This window comes from Artemia sp. Qi Xiang Cuo, chromosome 5 (genome assembly GCF_049724085.1).
Source record: "Artemia sp. Qi Xiang Cuo chromosome 5, ASM4972408v1, whole genome shotgun sequence".
Lineage (NCBI taxonomy): Eukaryota > Metazoa > Arthropoda > Branchiopoda > Anostraca > Artemiidae > Artemia > Artemia sp. Qi Xiang Cuo.
This window is the reverse complement of record NC_142798.1, coordinates 3,424,648-3,440,765: the sequence shown is the minus strand read 5'-3', so window position 1 is coordinate 3,440,765 and position 16,118 is coordinate 3,424,648. Positions and strand designations below refer to the sequence as shown.

At 36.7% G+C, this 16,118-nt stretch overlaps 2 protein-coding genes across 5 annotated transcripts in view; one reads left to right on the top strand and one right to left on the bottom strand.

Annotated features, from left to right (window-relative positions):
- Positions 1-6,396: 6,396 nt before the first annotated feature.
- The window catches only part of Vps35 (Vacuolar protein sorting 35), a 30,383-nt gene continuing 20,661 nt past the window's right edge, over positions 6,397-16,118 (top strand). For 2 of the 4 annotated variants that reach the window (XM_089089299.1, XM_089089300.1), the window contains exon 1: positions 8,570-8,784. The gene's annotated coding sequence lies outside the window, so the exon portion shown is untranslated. Of the gene's footprint in view, positions 6,466-8,569; positions 8,785-16,118 lie in introns of those variants that run through there. The other 2 variants (XM_089089298.1, XM_089089301.1) reach the window with 2 other exon arrangements.
- Positions 11,784-12,167, bottom strand: LOC148951727 (uncharacterized). The gene has a single exon (XM_089088657.1). The coding sequence runs from the start codon at positions 12,165-12,167 to the stop codon at positions 11,784-11,786; it is 384 nt and encodes a 127-aa protein (XP_088944783.1).

The following is a 16,118-nucleotide window of genomic DNA, read 5'->3' as shown; positions in this document are numbered from 1 at the left end:
ATACAAGAAGTCTTTTTGAGAATCCAAAAGAGCAAAAAAAACAATCAATATCAAATTCGCCCTTTTCAACTGTTTTAAGGGTGACAAAACAGATATAGGCAAAGGGCATTATGAAAAAATTAAGCTTCTAAGTTCAAAGTTATATTCAAAGTTTTTACCCAGATAACTGACGAATTTTGTGATACGGTATTTGAAGTTTTGTATGCAGTATTGCTCGATGAAAAAAACTACTAATTTTTATAATTATATATGTTAAGAAAACATTACCAATAAGTACTTCAACTACTCGTGTTATACAAGGGTTCTGAAACTGTTACAACCATTCTGTTTCACCCCATTTCTACTTCTCTTGATGAATAACGAAGAAGACCAGTTTCCAGCCAGCGACTTGTGAATTTTTGAACTCATGAATAGGCTCGAATCGGTTGTAAATTTAAGCTGTGATTTGAGAAAGACTGATGAAAATATTAGTGTTTACGGTCAGCATTAATCACGCCGGCGGCGTGCCGCCGACATCTTACCGGTGACGCGGCGCGGCATTCTGTTTTTGGCGCCGCCACCACCCGTCTTCCCTCATCGGCGCGGCGCCGGGGTCTAGTTAAAACGCTATCTGATTAAGATAGAAATAGGTTTTTTCGTTTTTTGATCCCCCCCCTCTTTTTTCTTCAAAAATTAACCCATGAGTTAATACACACACACACACACACACACACACACACACACACACACACACACACACACACACACACACACACACACACACACACACACACACACACACACACACACACACACACACACACACACACACACACACACACACACACACACACACACACACACACACACACACACACACACACACACACACACACACACACACACACACACACACACACACACACACACACACACACACACACACACACACACACACACACACACACACACACACACACACACACACACACACACACACACACACACACACACACACACACACACACACACACACACACACACACACACACACACACACACACACACACACACACACACACACACACACACACACACACACACACACACACACACACACACACACACACACACACACACACACACACACACACACACACACACACACACACACACACACACACACACACACACACACACACACACACACACACACACACACACACACACACACACACACACACACACACACACACACACACACACACACACACACACACACACACACACACACACACACACACACACACACACACACACACACACACACACACACACACACACACACACACACACACACACACACACACACACACACACACACACACACACACACACACACACACACACACACACACACACACACACACACACACACACACACACACACACACACACACACACACACACACACACACACACACACACACACACACACACACACACACACACACACACACACACACACACACACACACACACACACACACACACACACACACACACACACACACACACACACACACACACACACACACACACACACACACACACACACACACACACACACACACACACACACACACACACACACACACACACACACACACACACACACACACACACACACACACACACACACACACACACACACACACACACACACACACACACACACACACACACACACACACACACACACACACACACACACACACACACACACACACACACACACACACACACACACACACACACACACACACACACACACACACACACACACACACACACACACACACACACACACACACACACACACACACACACACACACACACACACACACACACACACACACACACACACACACACACACACACACACACACACACACACACACACACACACACACACACACACACACACACACACACACACACACACACACACACACACACACACACACACACACACACACACACACACACACACACACACACACACACACACACACACACACACACACACACACACACACACACACACACACACACACACACACACACACACACACACACACACACACACACACACACACACACACACACACACACACACACACACACACACACACACACACACACACACACACACACACACACACACACACACACACACACACACACACACACACACACACACACACACACACACACACACACACACACACACACACACACACACACACACACACACACACACACACACACACACACACACACACACACACACACACACACACACACACACACACACACACACACACACACACACACACACACACACACACACACACACACACACACACACACACACACACACACACACACACACACACACACACACACACACACACACACACACACACACACACACACACACACACACACACACACACACACACACACACACACACACACACACACACACACACACACACACACACACACACACACACACACACACACACACACACACACACACACACACACACACACACACACACACACACACACACACACACACACACACACACACACACACACACACACACACACACACACACACACACACACACACACACACACACACACACACACACACACACACACACACACACACACACACACACACACACACACACACACACACACACACACACACACACACACACACACACACACACACACACACACACACACATACACACACACATACACACACACACACACACACACACACACACACACACACACACACACACACACACACACACACACACACACACACACACACACACACACACACACACACACACACTACTTATAGGCTTAAACTCGTAAAAAAAAGAGCGCTAGTCCCAGATGGTGCCTAAGCTAGATATATTTTAAATACGATGCAAAAAAAATAACACAATTTGACTATCAGGTCCGTTTGATATTAATTTTAAATATGATGCATAAAAAAATAACACAATTTGACTATTAGGTCCGTTTAATATTATTTTAAATATGATGCATAAAAAATAGCACATTTTGACTATTAGGTCCGTTTGATATTTATTCAGGATATTAATTGGGGGCGCCGTTCCCCCTCCCCAAAGCCAAAGCTCACCCCAACACATTAATGAATTTGTACATATTTAAAGGAGACACATTGATCAATTTTAGTCTTAAAAATGAGATACTTCTGCAATGTAGTTAAGAACCGTTTTAGGCCAAATACCCTATATCTGAACAGGTGTCACGAAACATGTAAATTTGCGCTAGATAATTGCATTATTTCGCTGAAACCCAGATGAGAGACAATTTTAGTCTTAAATATGAGATATTCCTGCAAGCGTTTTAGCCAAAATATCCTTATATCTGACCTGCTATTACAAAACATATGAATTTGCATTAGATAATTGCACTAGTTCGCTGAAACCCAGATGACAGATAGTTAAACGGTAAGTACGAAAAAGATCTGTTTTTTTGTTAATACAAGAATAAAAAATTTCCACTCACCATAATCCTTTTGGAATTTTCCATTTGAAAACGAATAAATTTAGCAAATATAACTATCTGTTCAAGTTGTTTTTTCAAACTGGTCTAGAAAAACTAATTCCACCTTAATTTATACAGAAAAAACACGATTATATGGTCTCCGGGCCAAAACTAGTATTTTTACAAAGAGACCACGTTTGAATACGAAATATGAAGATCTCTAGTTTTGGCTATTGAACCTAGAAAAACATGTCTGACAACTATTATACCCTCTGTAGTAAAAGATGACTGCCCGTGGTAAGGCATGTACCGGTGAAACTGCACACATATCAATGCCCCAGGGTTGTAGGCGTCAAATCTATTACACTTTTGAGCATATTATACCAAGGAAATCTCTTTAGTTTGAGGTAATGAACCTAAAAAACCTGTCTGATTGCTTGGTTGCATTATAGGACCATAATATAACGTATTTGCTCGCTTTATAGGCCCATAATATAAAGGGTTTGGTCGTTTTTTACGACCTGTCATGAAACCTTATACATGCTTACTAATGTTGGGCTCAAAACTCCTATGCCTTCCCAAGGCCAGAATATAATTTGCACTTTACTGAAAAAACATAAACGTTTTACTGTTATAACTTTAATACATAAAATAATATTAACATTTTGATTACTAAGTATCAGCATATGTATATTAAACTGACCCACAATAACTGATAATGACCCACAATGAGTTGCACTCGTTTATGGGTCAAACTCTCAACAATAAAAGTAAATATTGCATTCTCCAAACGCAGGAAAAAAAATTGCAAGAAAGAAAATAAAAAAAAATGAGAAGTCTCCGCTCGCTCTTCGTGCTAAAGTTTTTTAAAACTCAAGTATTTTATTCCAACTCAACAGAAATGTTTCAAGTGTCGTACTTTAAGAATTGGAACCAAAGTCCAAACTTCAGCGTAAAGGGGAAGGTGTTTAGGAGGGGCTGTGTCTCTATCTGCTGCAGTTGAGTTTAAAAAAGAGTGTGGGAAATTTTTGATCGTGCTCTGTCTGTGATAAGATGAGAAAGCGTTTTTTTTAACTCCAAGTATTCACCGGTAAGAAACTTCGATATGCTTCATCTATGCTATGCTATGGAAGTAGAGTAAAATCAGCCATACCTGGCACCGCTTTTGGCTCAGTTTCAGAATATACTGATTGACAATAATCAGGAAGATATTTTCCAAGAGTGGATGAGATTACCCTTTTGCTCTGAGCTTGGTACTTCGATTGACTCAGATCCAGCCGTGTTTTGGACGTGTTTTTGGAGTTTACAGGCAAAAAGATATTAATAGGCCAAAGCGTTTTCTTTCGCTCGGGTATTTCACTTTAAGCCTACTTGTTCTTCCATACGCATCCGCTGCTGCTGAGCGAACTTTCTCTTTAAAAGCTGTCTATCTGAAAAAAAAACCAGCATTAGAAATCGTCTCGGTTTCACCACCTTGAACGGGTTTCTCAGTGCAAAACGGACCGTCTGAAAGAATTGGACATCACCCCTGAAAATGGTTCTGCATCCAAAGTGGAAAAACTTTGGAGAGGAAATGAAAAAGCTGGGCTGCAAGAACAAAACAACAGCAAAATTTACCAACTAGCAAAAATTTTCTCTTTTTTCAATGTTACAGTTTTATTACCTTTGTAGGGTTCAACCTGATTTCTCGTGCAATACAGTCGAAATACTTCTGTTGAATTTATTTAGTTCTGATTAATAGAATTGACCAAGAACTTATGTAGGATAACCAGTGAATTATGTGGTCAACGCGTAACTTACCGGTGGGTAGCCTAGTCCGTGGACCCATGGGAATCTTTGGTGTCAGCCATTTTTATGGCGTGACTGCTGATATGTTTTGTTTGTAGCTTCTGTTACTCGTTACTCATACTATAGGTGGATAATAAGTTGCTGACGCTATGTTATTGGGCTTCTTACTTTATCCATTATTCGACATCATCCCTGAAAATGGTTCTGCATCCAAAGTGGAAAAACTTTGGAGAGGAAATGAAAAAGCTGGGCTGCAAGAACAAAACAACAGCAAAATTTACCAACTAGCACAAATTTTGCTCTTTTTTCAATGTTACAGTTTTATTACCTTTGTATGGTTCAATCTGATTTCTTGTGCAATATAGTCGAAATACTTCTGTTAAATTAATTTAGTTCTGATTAATAGAATTGACCAAGAACTTATGTAAGATAACCAGTGAATTATGTGGTTAGCGCGTAACTTACCGGTGGGTAGCCTAGTCCGTGGACCCATGGGAATCTTTGGTGTCAGCCATTTTTATGGCGTGACTGCTGATATGTTTTGTTTGTAGCTTCTGGCACTCGTTACTCATACTATAGGTGGATAATAAATTGCTGACGCTACGTTATTGGGCTTCTTACTTTATCCATTATTTGCCTTAATGCCCAAAACTTCGAAAAAAAAGATTGACCCCAACAATCAGATTCGAGAACTCTTTCTGTAAGTTTTACTGAAACCTTCTTCTAAAATGCTTTTAGTGGTTTGGGTCTTCTATTTTATTAAGCTGAGAAGGTCTATAAAAGCATTCTTCATATTTCAAGCTATGAGGCTGGTACGGCCTTGGGTTTATTTTTCCTGCTTTGCAGTTTTCAGCAAAATCAATTATACGTATTCATAACTACCGGAAAGTGTCGGAAAGCGACGCGAGCGGCGAATTTTTAACCTACTGTTCAGATGGTACAAATTAATATATTGTGGTACAACTTTGGTCTGAAAACTGGTACAATTTATCTCAAAGCGTCGGCAACGCTGCATAGGTTACATTTTAGTTTAGGAGAAACAGAAGTCGTTTAATAAAACAATACTTTCTTATAGCCTATATCTTTTAACAGTAAGTTAAACAAGTTGGCCTATGCTTATTTTAATTTATTTCTTTAAAAAGTATCAATATGTAAAAGATTTGATTATAGCTCAAGACATTAGTCTAGTTTATTCCTTCTTTTGAATGATGAGATGGCTCATCATCCCAACCATTTTATCATCTCTCAACAGTTTAATAACTGCAAAATCTGGTAAATCTCTAAATGGCGCTATAATTTAGCTAGGATGAAAGTGAAAACATCTTTTGATGCCTTTTTTTATGCTCTTTCACAATTCAGTAATTGCTTCTGGGGGTAATTGTAGCCTATCTTGAGCCTTTAAAGGGGCCCCAAAGGTATTTTATATGAACTACAAAAGAGCATAAAAAGGGTAAATTTTCAGAAGTTCATATTAATGACTTAAAAATAAAGTGAAAATGTTACTCAATGCCTTTTTTTATGCTCTTTACAAATATAATAATCATTTTTTTCAGAAATGAATTTTACCTCCACCCCTACATATATCAATTCAGGGTATATATTTACACATTAGGGGGGGGGGGTAAGGGTAAAGTTAAACTTACCTCTCATTTGCATCTGAAATGAACTTTACCCCCACCCCCCAAATGTGCAAATAGCCTAGCCTAGGCCTATATACCCTGAATTGGCATATATAGGGGTGAGAGTAAAATTCATTTCTGACAAAAATGATTTTTATATTGGTAAAGTTCTACCAAATCATATTAGGCTAGCCTATTGAGTTAGGAATAAAGTGAATACACCATTTGATGCCTTTTTTTATGCTGATTACAAATATAATAATCATTTCTATTGGAAATGAATTTCAGCCCCCCCCCCTATATATGCCAATTCAGGGTTAGGTTAGGTTGTAGAAATATATACCCTGAATTGGCATATATAGGGGGGCTGAAATTCATTTCCGATAGAAATGATTACTATATTTGTAATCAGCATAAAAAAAGGCATTGAGTGGTATATTTACTTTATGAGTAAGTCAATAATATGATTTGGTAGAACTTTACCTTTATATTTAGAAAATGCATAAATAAAGGCATCAAGTAGTATGTTTACTTTATTTGTAAGTCAATATTATGAACTGAAAAAATTGTTAAATGATGTTTTCACTTTCAACCTAGCTAAATTATATGGTGCACTACAAATTTACCATAAACTTTACTCCCTCACCCCCATAATGTGCAAATATATACCCTGAATTGTCAACAGTAAAGTTTTGAATCACAAAATTCAGTGTTACTTTAGTTGACAGCATTTGAAAAACTTGATACAATAGGAAAATGGTTTAAATTGAAGTATTTTCAGGTTTGGTTAGATTATAGGCTAACTTGTTTGTTGTTACAAGAATGAAATACCTTTTGGGCTCCATTAAAGGCTCAAGATGCAACTAGCCCCAGAAGGAATTATTGAATTATGAAAGAGCATAAAAAAAGGCATCAAATGGCATTTTCACTTTCATCCTAGCTAAATTATAGCATCACCTAGAAATTTACCCAAAATCTTTCTATATATCAGATGAAAACCAGCTTGATTCACTGTTGGTTTTGGTAAAATTCTAAGCAAGGAATTATTTGGTATCTTAGAAAATATTATGTACCTAGTTAGTTAAATAGAACTTTCAAGAATGTTTCCAGAGCCTAAGCTGTGACTTGTTAAGGTTTTTTAAAATAGCAAAATAAACCTCTTCATCCTCTAAAAGGCACTAAACTTTGATCAACTTTAACATACCTTGTGGTAGCCTATAACACAGAAATGTTCTGAAATAGATCTAGCCCTCACAACATACAAGGCCCAGGGAAAGCAGGTAAATTTTTACATTTTTGCTCAATTAGATAAGATGAAAGTGAATACATTGCTTGATGGCTTTTTGTTATGTGCTTTTTTTAAATTCAATTATTGCTTCAGAGGAAAATTATGTTTTGAGCCCTTAAGGGGGCTAAAAGAGCTCAAAACAGTCCATAGTAACCAAAAGTTTAAAAATATATTTTAAAAAAATCTGTGAAGTAAAAAAATTGCAATTTTTATCTGGTTCAAAAATAATAATTTTTATTTTCATTAGTCTTAATAATAAAATGTTTTTTTTTGAAAACAATTTTGCAGGAATTAAAAAAAAGCCTGAAATCCCTCAAAATGATTTCAATATGACTGTTGAAACAGTCTCTTCTGCCAGCATTGAGTCATTCAAATCATCAGTTGACAAGGAAGGGTGCAACAAGCCCAGGCAATTATTTTGGGACTCACCTGATCAGTCAGCACACAAACTTTACTGACCAACAAATACAGGATCATCCTATTAATGGCAAGTGCAATTTAAGGTAATAACATTACTATTAAGGCTAATGAGAATAATAATTACCATTCCTGAATCATAGAAAAGGTGATTTTTTTTTCACTAAACAGTTTTTTTAGAAATGTGTTTTTAAACTTTTAGTTACTATAAGCTGTTTAAGCTCTTTTAGTCCCTTTAAGGGCTTAAAATGGAATTTCCTCAGGAGCAATTATTGAATTTAGAAGAACATAAAAAGAAGCCATCATAGCAGGAGTAAATCCCGCTGTTCATATGCAACCTAATTCCATGCTGGTACCAATTGCATAATTTTGTCCAAATCCTGGTGGGGGGGGGGGAGGGCAAAGTTGGAGCCAATTTTCTTAAATGAAGTGAAAATGACAGTAAAAATTCAACAATGACCCATTTGGTACAATAAAGGTACTATAAATATATATATATATATATATATATATATATATATATATATATATATATATATATATATATATATATATATATATATATATATATATATATATATATATATATATATATATATAGTTTATATATATATATATAAACTATACTAAACATTTATATATATATATAAAAATGTTTTATATTACTATAAAGGTATATATAAACTAAAGAAAACTGATCTGTTTCTGTTGATGCTTGAATTATGCAGGCTTATCTTAGTATGCAGGCTAAATTGTGGTCTGGGAGGGGAGTTGCCCACCTGCCCCATAGCAAATTACACTCCTGGCTGGCTCCCTTGCTGCAAAATGAGTTGCAGTTTGATTCTTCTTCTTCTTCAAATGTTGTACCCAAACATGTTAAAAAGATGATGCAGAATCTTTCTGTTGATGAAGCCTCTGATATTGATGGTGTTTCAAATGTTGTCATTTGTGAATTGGCTTCTTGCTTAGCCAGTCCTCTTGCTTTTCTTTTTAATATATGCTTAGATTCTGGCAAATGCCTTGCTGCATGGAAAAAGGGAGTGATAGAACCTCTTAATAAGGGTGGATTTCAGTAATTTATCAGGTCCAATATTGTTTTGAAAATAATAATATGTGGCATAAGCACAGTATGGTCTTAGGAAAAAAAGGTCTTGTAATACTCTGTTAATGGATATAAATAATTGTTTTCAAAAGATGGATGACTTGGCACAAAAGATTGATTGTGTCTATTATTTTGTAAGGCATTTGACAAGGTTTCAATACCTCTGCTGTTAAAAAAATGCCAAAAATTATGTGATTAAATACAGAACTCTGGCTTGGATCACAAATTTCCTAACAGGTAGGTCACTGAATGTTAGGATTGGCAAGTCTTTATCTAAACAATGCAGTGTTGAGTAGAATCCCCTAGGGTAGTTCCTTGGGACCAGTTTTGTTTTGTGTATTTATATGATGATGTAAAGCTTTTAGAGGCATGTCTTCCCCAGTAGATGTGACTCTTCTACAAGAAAGTTTAAATGCATTAGTTAATTACTGCTACTACTAACAACTCACCAAAAAACCAAGCCGCCTGAGGCCAACACAGCTGTACACACTCATCCTCTATCCCAATCCATTCAAAGCCTCCCTCTTTACACCCTCTCAGGAAGCTTCCATTTCCCTTAAATCTTTTCTTATAACATCCCCCCAGCCCGACTTAAGGCAATCTGTGTTTTGTAAAGCCCTTGACAGTTGACTGAAAAGGACAATCTTTGGCAATCTGTCATCCTTCATCTACAGAATGTGCTCTAGGAAACTCAACCTTTCTCTCATTATACCCTTAGGAAGCATGATTGAACCATTCTTTTTGTACAGCCTACTGTTTGAGATATGGTCAATCAGTTGCATACCCAAAACAATCCATAGGCAATTTCTATGGAAAAAATCTAACAAATGTTCCTCTGTTTTTTGGAGCACTCATGCTTTAGAACCATACTTGACCACTGTCCTCATTATAGCTTCCAATATTCTAATTTTGGTTTACAGATTTATCTTCATATTCTTCCAAACTTTTTCAGCTGTGAAAAAATACCCTTGGCCTTGTCTATTCTACTTTTAACAAATTCACTCCACCATCTTTACTAATAATACTACCTAGGTAAGTGAAGCTGTCCACTTGATTGACTTTTGGTTACCCAATGTCACCTTTTCATCTTCACTTAGACCTAGCCTGAATAACTTAGTTTTATTAACATTAATTTTTAAACCAATTCTCCCATTTGATTATGTGTTCTCCTATTACCTTTGCTGTGCTCCATAAGGCAAAGTCCATCAGAATGATGAAACTCCACTTAACTCCTGATTTAATATGAAACTAGCTACTTACATCATTTCCAAAGATAATTTCTTAAAATACATTGGCCTGCCATAACAACTGCCATCAGAGGATTGTAGTTTGTTAGTATTTGCTGATGGCAGTTCAGGATTTTTGGATTTTGTGCAAATTAAAGATATTGGCAAATGACTCTTCTTCTTCTTAAGAAAAAGTACCTGGAATCCTAAATGGGCTCCTTTGGGCTTCCAACTGCACTTTTCTTCTTCTTTTTTAGAAATAACTTGGACTCAATCATTTGGTGTCTTTCTGGCTTCAAAGTTGGTGGATTCTCCTCCATGGCATTGAATTTATGTTCTTCCTAGGTGGGGGGGGGGAGAGAAAACTAATTTGTCTTTTTCATAAGGGCCAAACAAGGGAAGCATAGGGTCCTGCTACCATTTCCCTGCAATTTAAGAGTAAAATCAGCAGGCACCCCTACAGCTCTTGCAACAGGACCCTCCCCTTCTTCTGCTTGTCAACCTTTCTTCTTTAAATTTACGATACTTTGGAAGAAGTCACTCACTCAAAGAACATCTAAATTCATTAACACATCAATTGCGTCTCTGTAAAAACTTCTTTTAAATGGAAGCTGGTAAGGGAGCATCCGTAATGAGGTTAATATCAAGTGGAAGTTTAAAATTTTGGAATAGGGCATGCAGTTTATAAATTCCAGGAGTACTTGCAGTGCATTTGAAGAGAAGGTGTTGCAAAGTGGGCCTGATTTATTTCAGGCTGTTAGAAAATTGGAACCGAAGCAGGAGGAGGCTTTCTATAAAGATGTTGGTTTCTAATTGCATCTCTAAGTGAAATTGAATAATTTTGAGCAAGCTGTGGTTTGATAGACTTTGCAGTCTCTACAGCAAGAATGTCCACTTTTTTGTTGCAGTGGATGCCTACATGGCTAGGAATATGCTTGAAAGCCACTGGTATATCAATCTTATATAGAGAATCAAGCTGTTCTCTTATCTCCTGCAAGTCAGTGTCCTTTGCGTTCCAGGTTAAGGTTTTCATTAGTTTAAGAGCAGTCTGAGAATCCAAGAAGATTGCTACTTTGCTGAAATGGGGAGGTGTATTTTTGACTTCCTTTATTGATTCAACTATTGCTGCCAGTTCAGCCATCAAAACTGAGGATCAGTATCATTTATACTGATGATCCATCAGTATAAATGTGCAGATGATCTTTAAACTTTGTAGCCTTTTTTCTTAAAAATTCAGCCATAATTAGTTGATGTGGGATATTCGCCTTTTTGTCTTGTATTGTATAAGCTTTAGGCTGAGATTTGGTTGGCAAAACTTCCATGGAGGAGGGAACTTGAAAAAATTTACCTGAATTTTATCCAATGACCAGTTTGGACAGAGTGCTGAAAAAGCTTACCATGATGCAATCCCGATTTTATTCTGCTGCCTAAACCTCCCGATTATATTCACAAAACCATTCAAGCCTTTTCTTTATCATCGTTTCCAAAATTCTTCCCAGGACAGGTAAGAGTGATATAGGCCTGTAAGAAGATAGTCTTTCTGGTGGTTTATTCGGTTCATTCACTGGAGTAATTATTGACTTCTTCCAAATTTGGGAAAAGTACTTTGCTTCCAGGATTCGTTGTATACATCAATTAGAGGTCTTCTAAATCTCGGCTCTGAATTAGTCAGCATGAAGTAACTTAGTTCATCCTCTCCAGATGCTGAGTCCACATTCACTTCCTCCAGGGCTTCAAGAAGCTCTCGTTCTGTAAATAGTTCCAGAAGTTCCTCCTTGGTCTTTGTTTTGTTGTGGAGTTTGCAAACATGTGGGGTGAGATAAGGAAATGTACTGGGGGCTGGATGTTCGAAAAATTTGGAAAAGGCCTCTGCTTTTTGTTGGTTACTGGTAAGGAGAATGCTGTTATGCTGTAATGTTAGTGTGATACTATCCTTTAGATTTTTCCCTGCCATTTGATTGAGGAAGCTGTGGACATTTGACAGTGGGCAATTCATGTCTAGTTTTTTTGAAAAATTCTTCCATGTTGATCTCTTTGCATTTAGGACTACCTTTTTCACTTTAGCTTCTGCTCTACAGAGATGTATACAATTTTCTCTGCTAAGAAATTTCTGAAACCTGTTTCTAAGTTTGCGTTTTTCTTTGATGGCCTTTTTACAATCATCATTCCACCATACTTTGTTTGTCTTTTTAGGTTGGTGTAGTGTAGGCTGGTTGGAAGATCTTGGAATGGATTCTAAAGCAGTATTTTTTAGAACACTTGTTAGGATTTTGGCTTTTTGGTCAACCTCTGGAGCTTGAAGAACCACTTCATAATTTGTAATATTTAAGATATGTTTGAATCTTTGCCAGTCAGCTTTCTTATAATTAAATCTAAAGGTAGGTGGCACAGTTTCACAGCTCGTGTCATTTATTGTGGTGAGAATAGCAGAATGGTCTGTCTGTAAGTGTTTTACACTATGGATTGCTACATGTGGAAAAAGATATGATGGTTCCCTCTGTAGGTCAATTGTTGAAAAGCTTCTGTTCCTTATTTTGTAATAGGTGTTTAGACCAAACAGTGTAAGGACTAAAGCATCTGGGACCTCTAGAATTACTTTTTCAATGCACTTTCCTGCAGTGTTTGACTGATTTACATCTTCCCACAGGAGACTATGGGCATTAAAACTCACTTAATGGTTGTTAGGTATTTGATTCTAATTCTTATAATTGTGTCTTTTATTGACTCAAACACTTCTCAATTATTAATCTAAGAGTGAAAATTTGGTTGACACATCCTCTGCCCTTCCTAAAACTCACTGCTCTTCTCTCAAAACTTTGTCTACAGCATCTCTAAGTCTAAGTATCATCATAGTATAATTTACTACCTACAGAAACCAAGCTAATGCCTCTATAATTACCACACTCACTCTTATCATCTTTCTTATACAGGGGTTCAATTGTTGTTTTCCTAAAATCACTCAATACTTCCACTTTTTCAAAAATTATATTCATAATCTTCAGTAACTTATTTCCAACCTCATTACTAGCATATTTAAGAAACTCATTTACCACACAATCAGCATGTAGGGCATTATTATTTTAAATCCTTTTAGTACTGTCCCTAATTCTTCCTCACAAAATATTTCTTTCTTCATATCCAAGGTGTGAGAAACGTTTTCATTCTTCTCTATATCCTTTACTGTAACTCTCATGATTTAATGCATTCTCAGAATGTGCTGCACATCTCTCTTTAACTCTTTCCTTATCACTAATTTTTGCCCCATTCCTATCTTTAACTGGGACGCGTCCAGATTGACTACTCCCTTTCAATTTATTAACATGCCAGTACAATATTTTACCATTATGCCATCTAGTTGCATCTTCCAGATCTTTGACAATTTTATTCATGACCTCCACTTCAACCTCCTAAGTTCATATTTTAATCCTTTCTTCACTTTCTTTACATTGCTCTTATTTTCATATTATCTATCTCTCAGATAATTCTTGTACAAACACATTCTCCCCTCTGTTAAACATAAAGCCTTTTCACTAATATTCTTAGCTGTGTTCCTAACGTTTTTCCTTAAGACACCTTCAGCAACTTCAAAAATTATTTTTCTAAAATTATTCCATCCATCTTCCACATTATCAAATTTTAAACTCTCGAGTTTAGTATTCAACTGCTCCTGGAAAGTTGGTCTTAAATTCTCATCCTTGAGTTTATAAACATTATAGCTTCCTTGAAGATAGTTACTGTTCCAAAATTTCAGCTTTAGATTAACCCTAGACACTACTAGTTGGTGATTTTTACTTTTAAAGTAAAAACTATTACCCAAGTATGGTGTTATTTAAATACAGTGTTTATTAATTGGGGAAAATACCATGTGGTGAATTATTGAATGAATGCAGTAGCATGCCAGTATGTCAATGTTGGTGCAGTCGCATGTTCTGTTGATTCTATTAGGAATCTTGGTATTGTTTCTTTATAATCTCCTAAGGTTTTATAAACAAGCATTAGTTGTATTGTGTAAAGGAAACTACAGTTTGATTTGCATCGAACAAATGTTCAGAAGGCTTAACCTACAAAGTTTTACTACACTGTATAAGACAATGATGTGACCTATTAATGAAACTGCAAATCTGTATGGTATCCAACAAGGAAATCTGATTCACAGCTTATTGAAAAAGTGCAAAAACTTGCATTGAAATTTGCTCTGTATTTGAAACATTTACCTTGTGAGTTTAGGCTGAGCTGTTTGAGCCTACAATCTCTGCAATTCAGAAGGGATAGATTCGACTTAGTTAATACATTTTGAACTGTTAAAGGTGTTGATAACTTATCTTTTAGTGATATCTTTCAGTTTACTCATTATTCACTCACAAAGCAGTAGGCTACTCATTGAAATTTTACATACAACCACAAGATTTCACAACATGCTTGGAGCCAACTTCTTCAACTATAGTTACCTTGTCATAGTTGTACAGTGATTTTTTGCTTTTTTTTCTCTTTGTAGTACTCCGTCATTTTCTTTTTGTACAAAGACAGGTTTCAATAAATAATAATAATAATTATAATAAAGGGATTCAAGAAAAGTTAGACAGGGTTGGTGCATTAAATCATAAAACATGTTGCCTAACCATGCTGTTTTAACAAATAATGTTTTAGCTTTTAAAACAGTTTGTTTGGAACCTCTTATTATGAAAGGCAGTAAATAGAACCATAATATTCATGATCTTACTATGAAATGTTTTACTTAGTTCCCCTAAGAAGAGTGCCATGAATTTGTTTCCTTATGTCTTCTGAAGTATTTGTTTGTTTTCAAAATGTGTTAAGCCTATGGAATCTATTTAGTACTTTTTGGTACCAATCATATCAATACCAAGGTGTCCAAACATAGTTTATTATCCCTTTTGTTCATTGCAAAGTTAGTTTATTAGTTGTTGTCAGAATTGGTGTTGTTATTTTTGTAATGTGAAGGGCCAATGGGGCTATTATTTCTATGGCTTTGCTGCTCAGAATCAGAAGTGTTATCTCTATTTTTTTAGACACTTGTTGTTATTTTGTAATAGCTATCAGACTGCTACATTTATGGCTTTTTTTTTATTTGCAA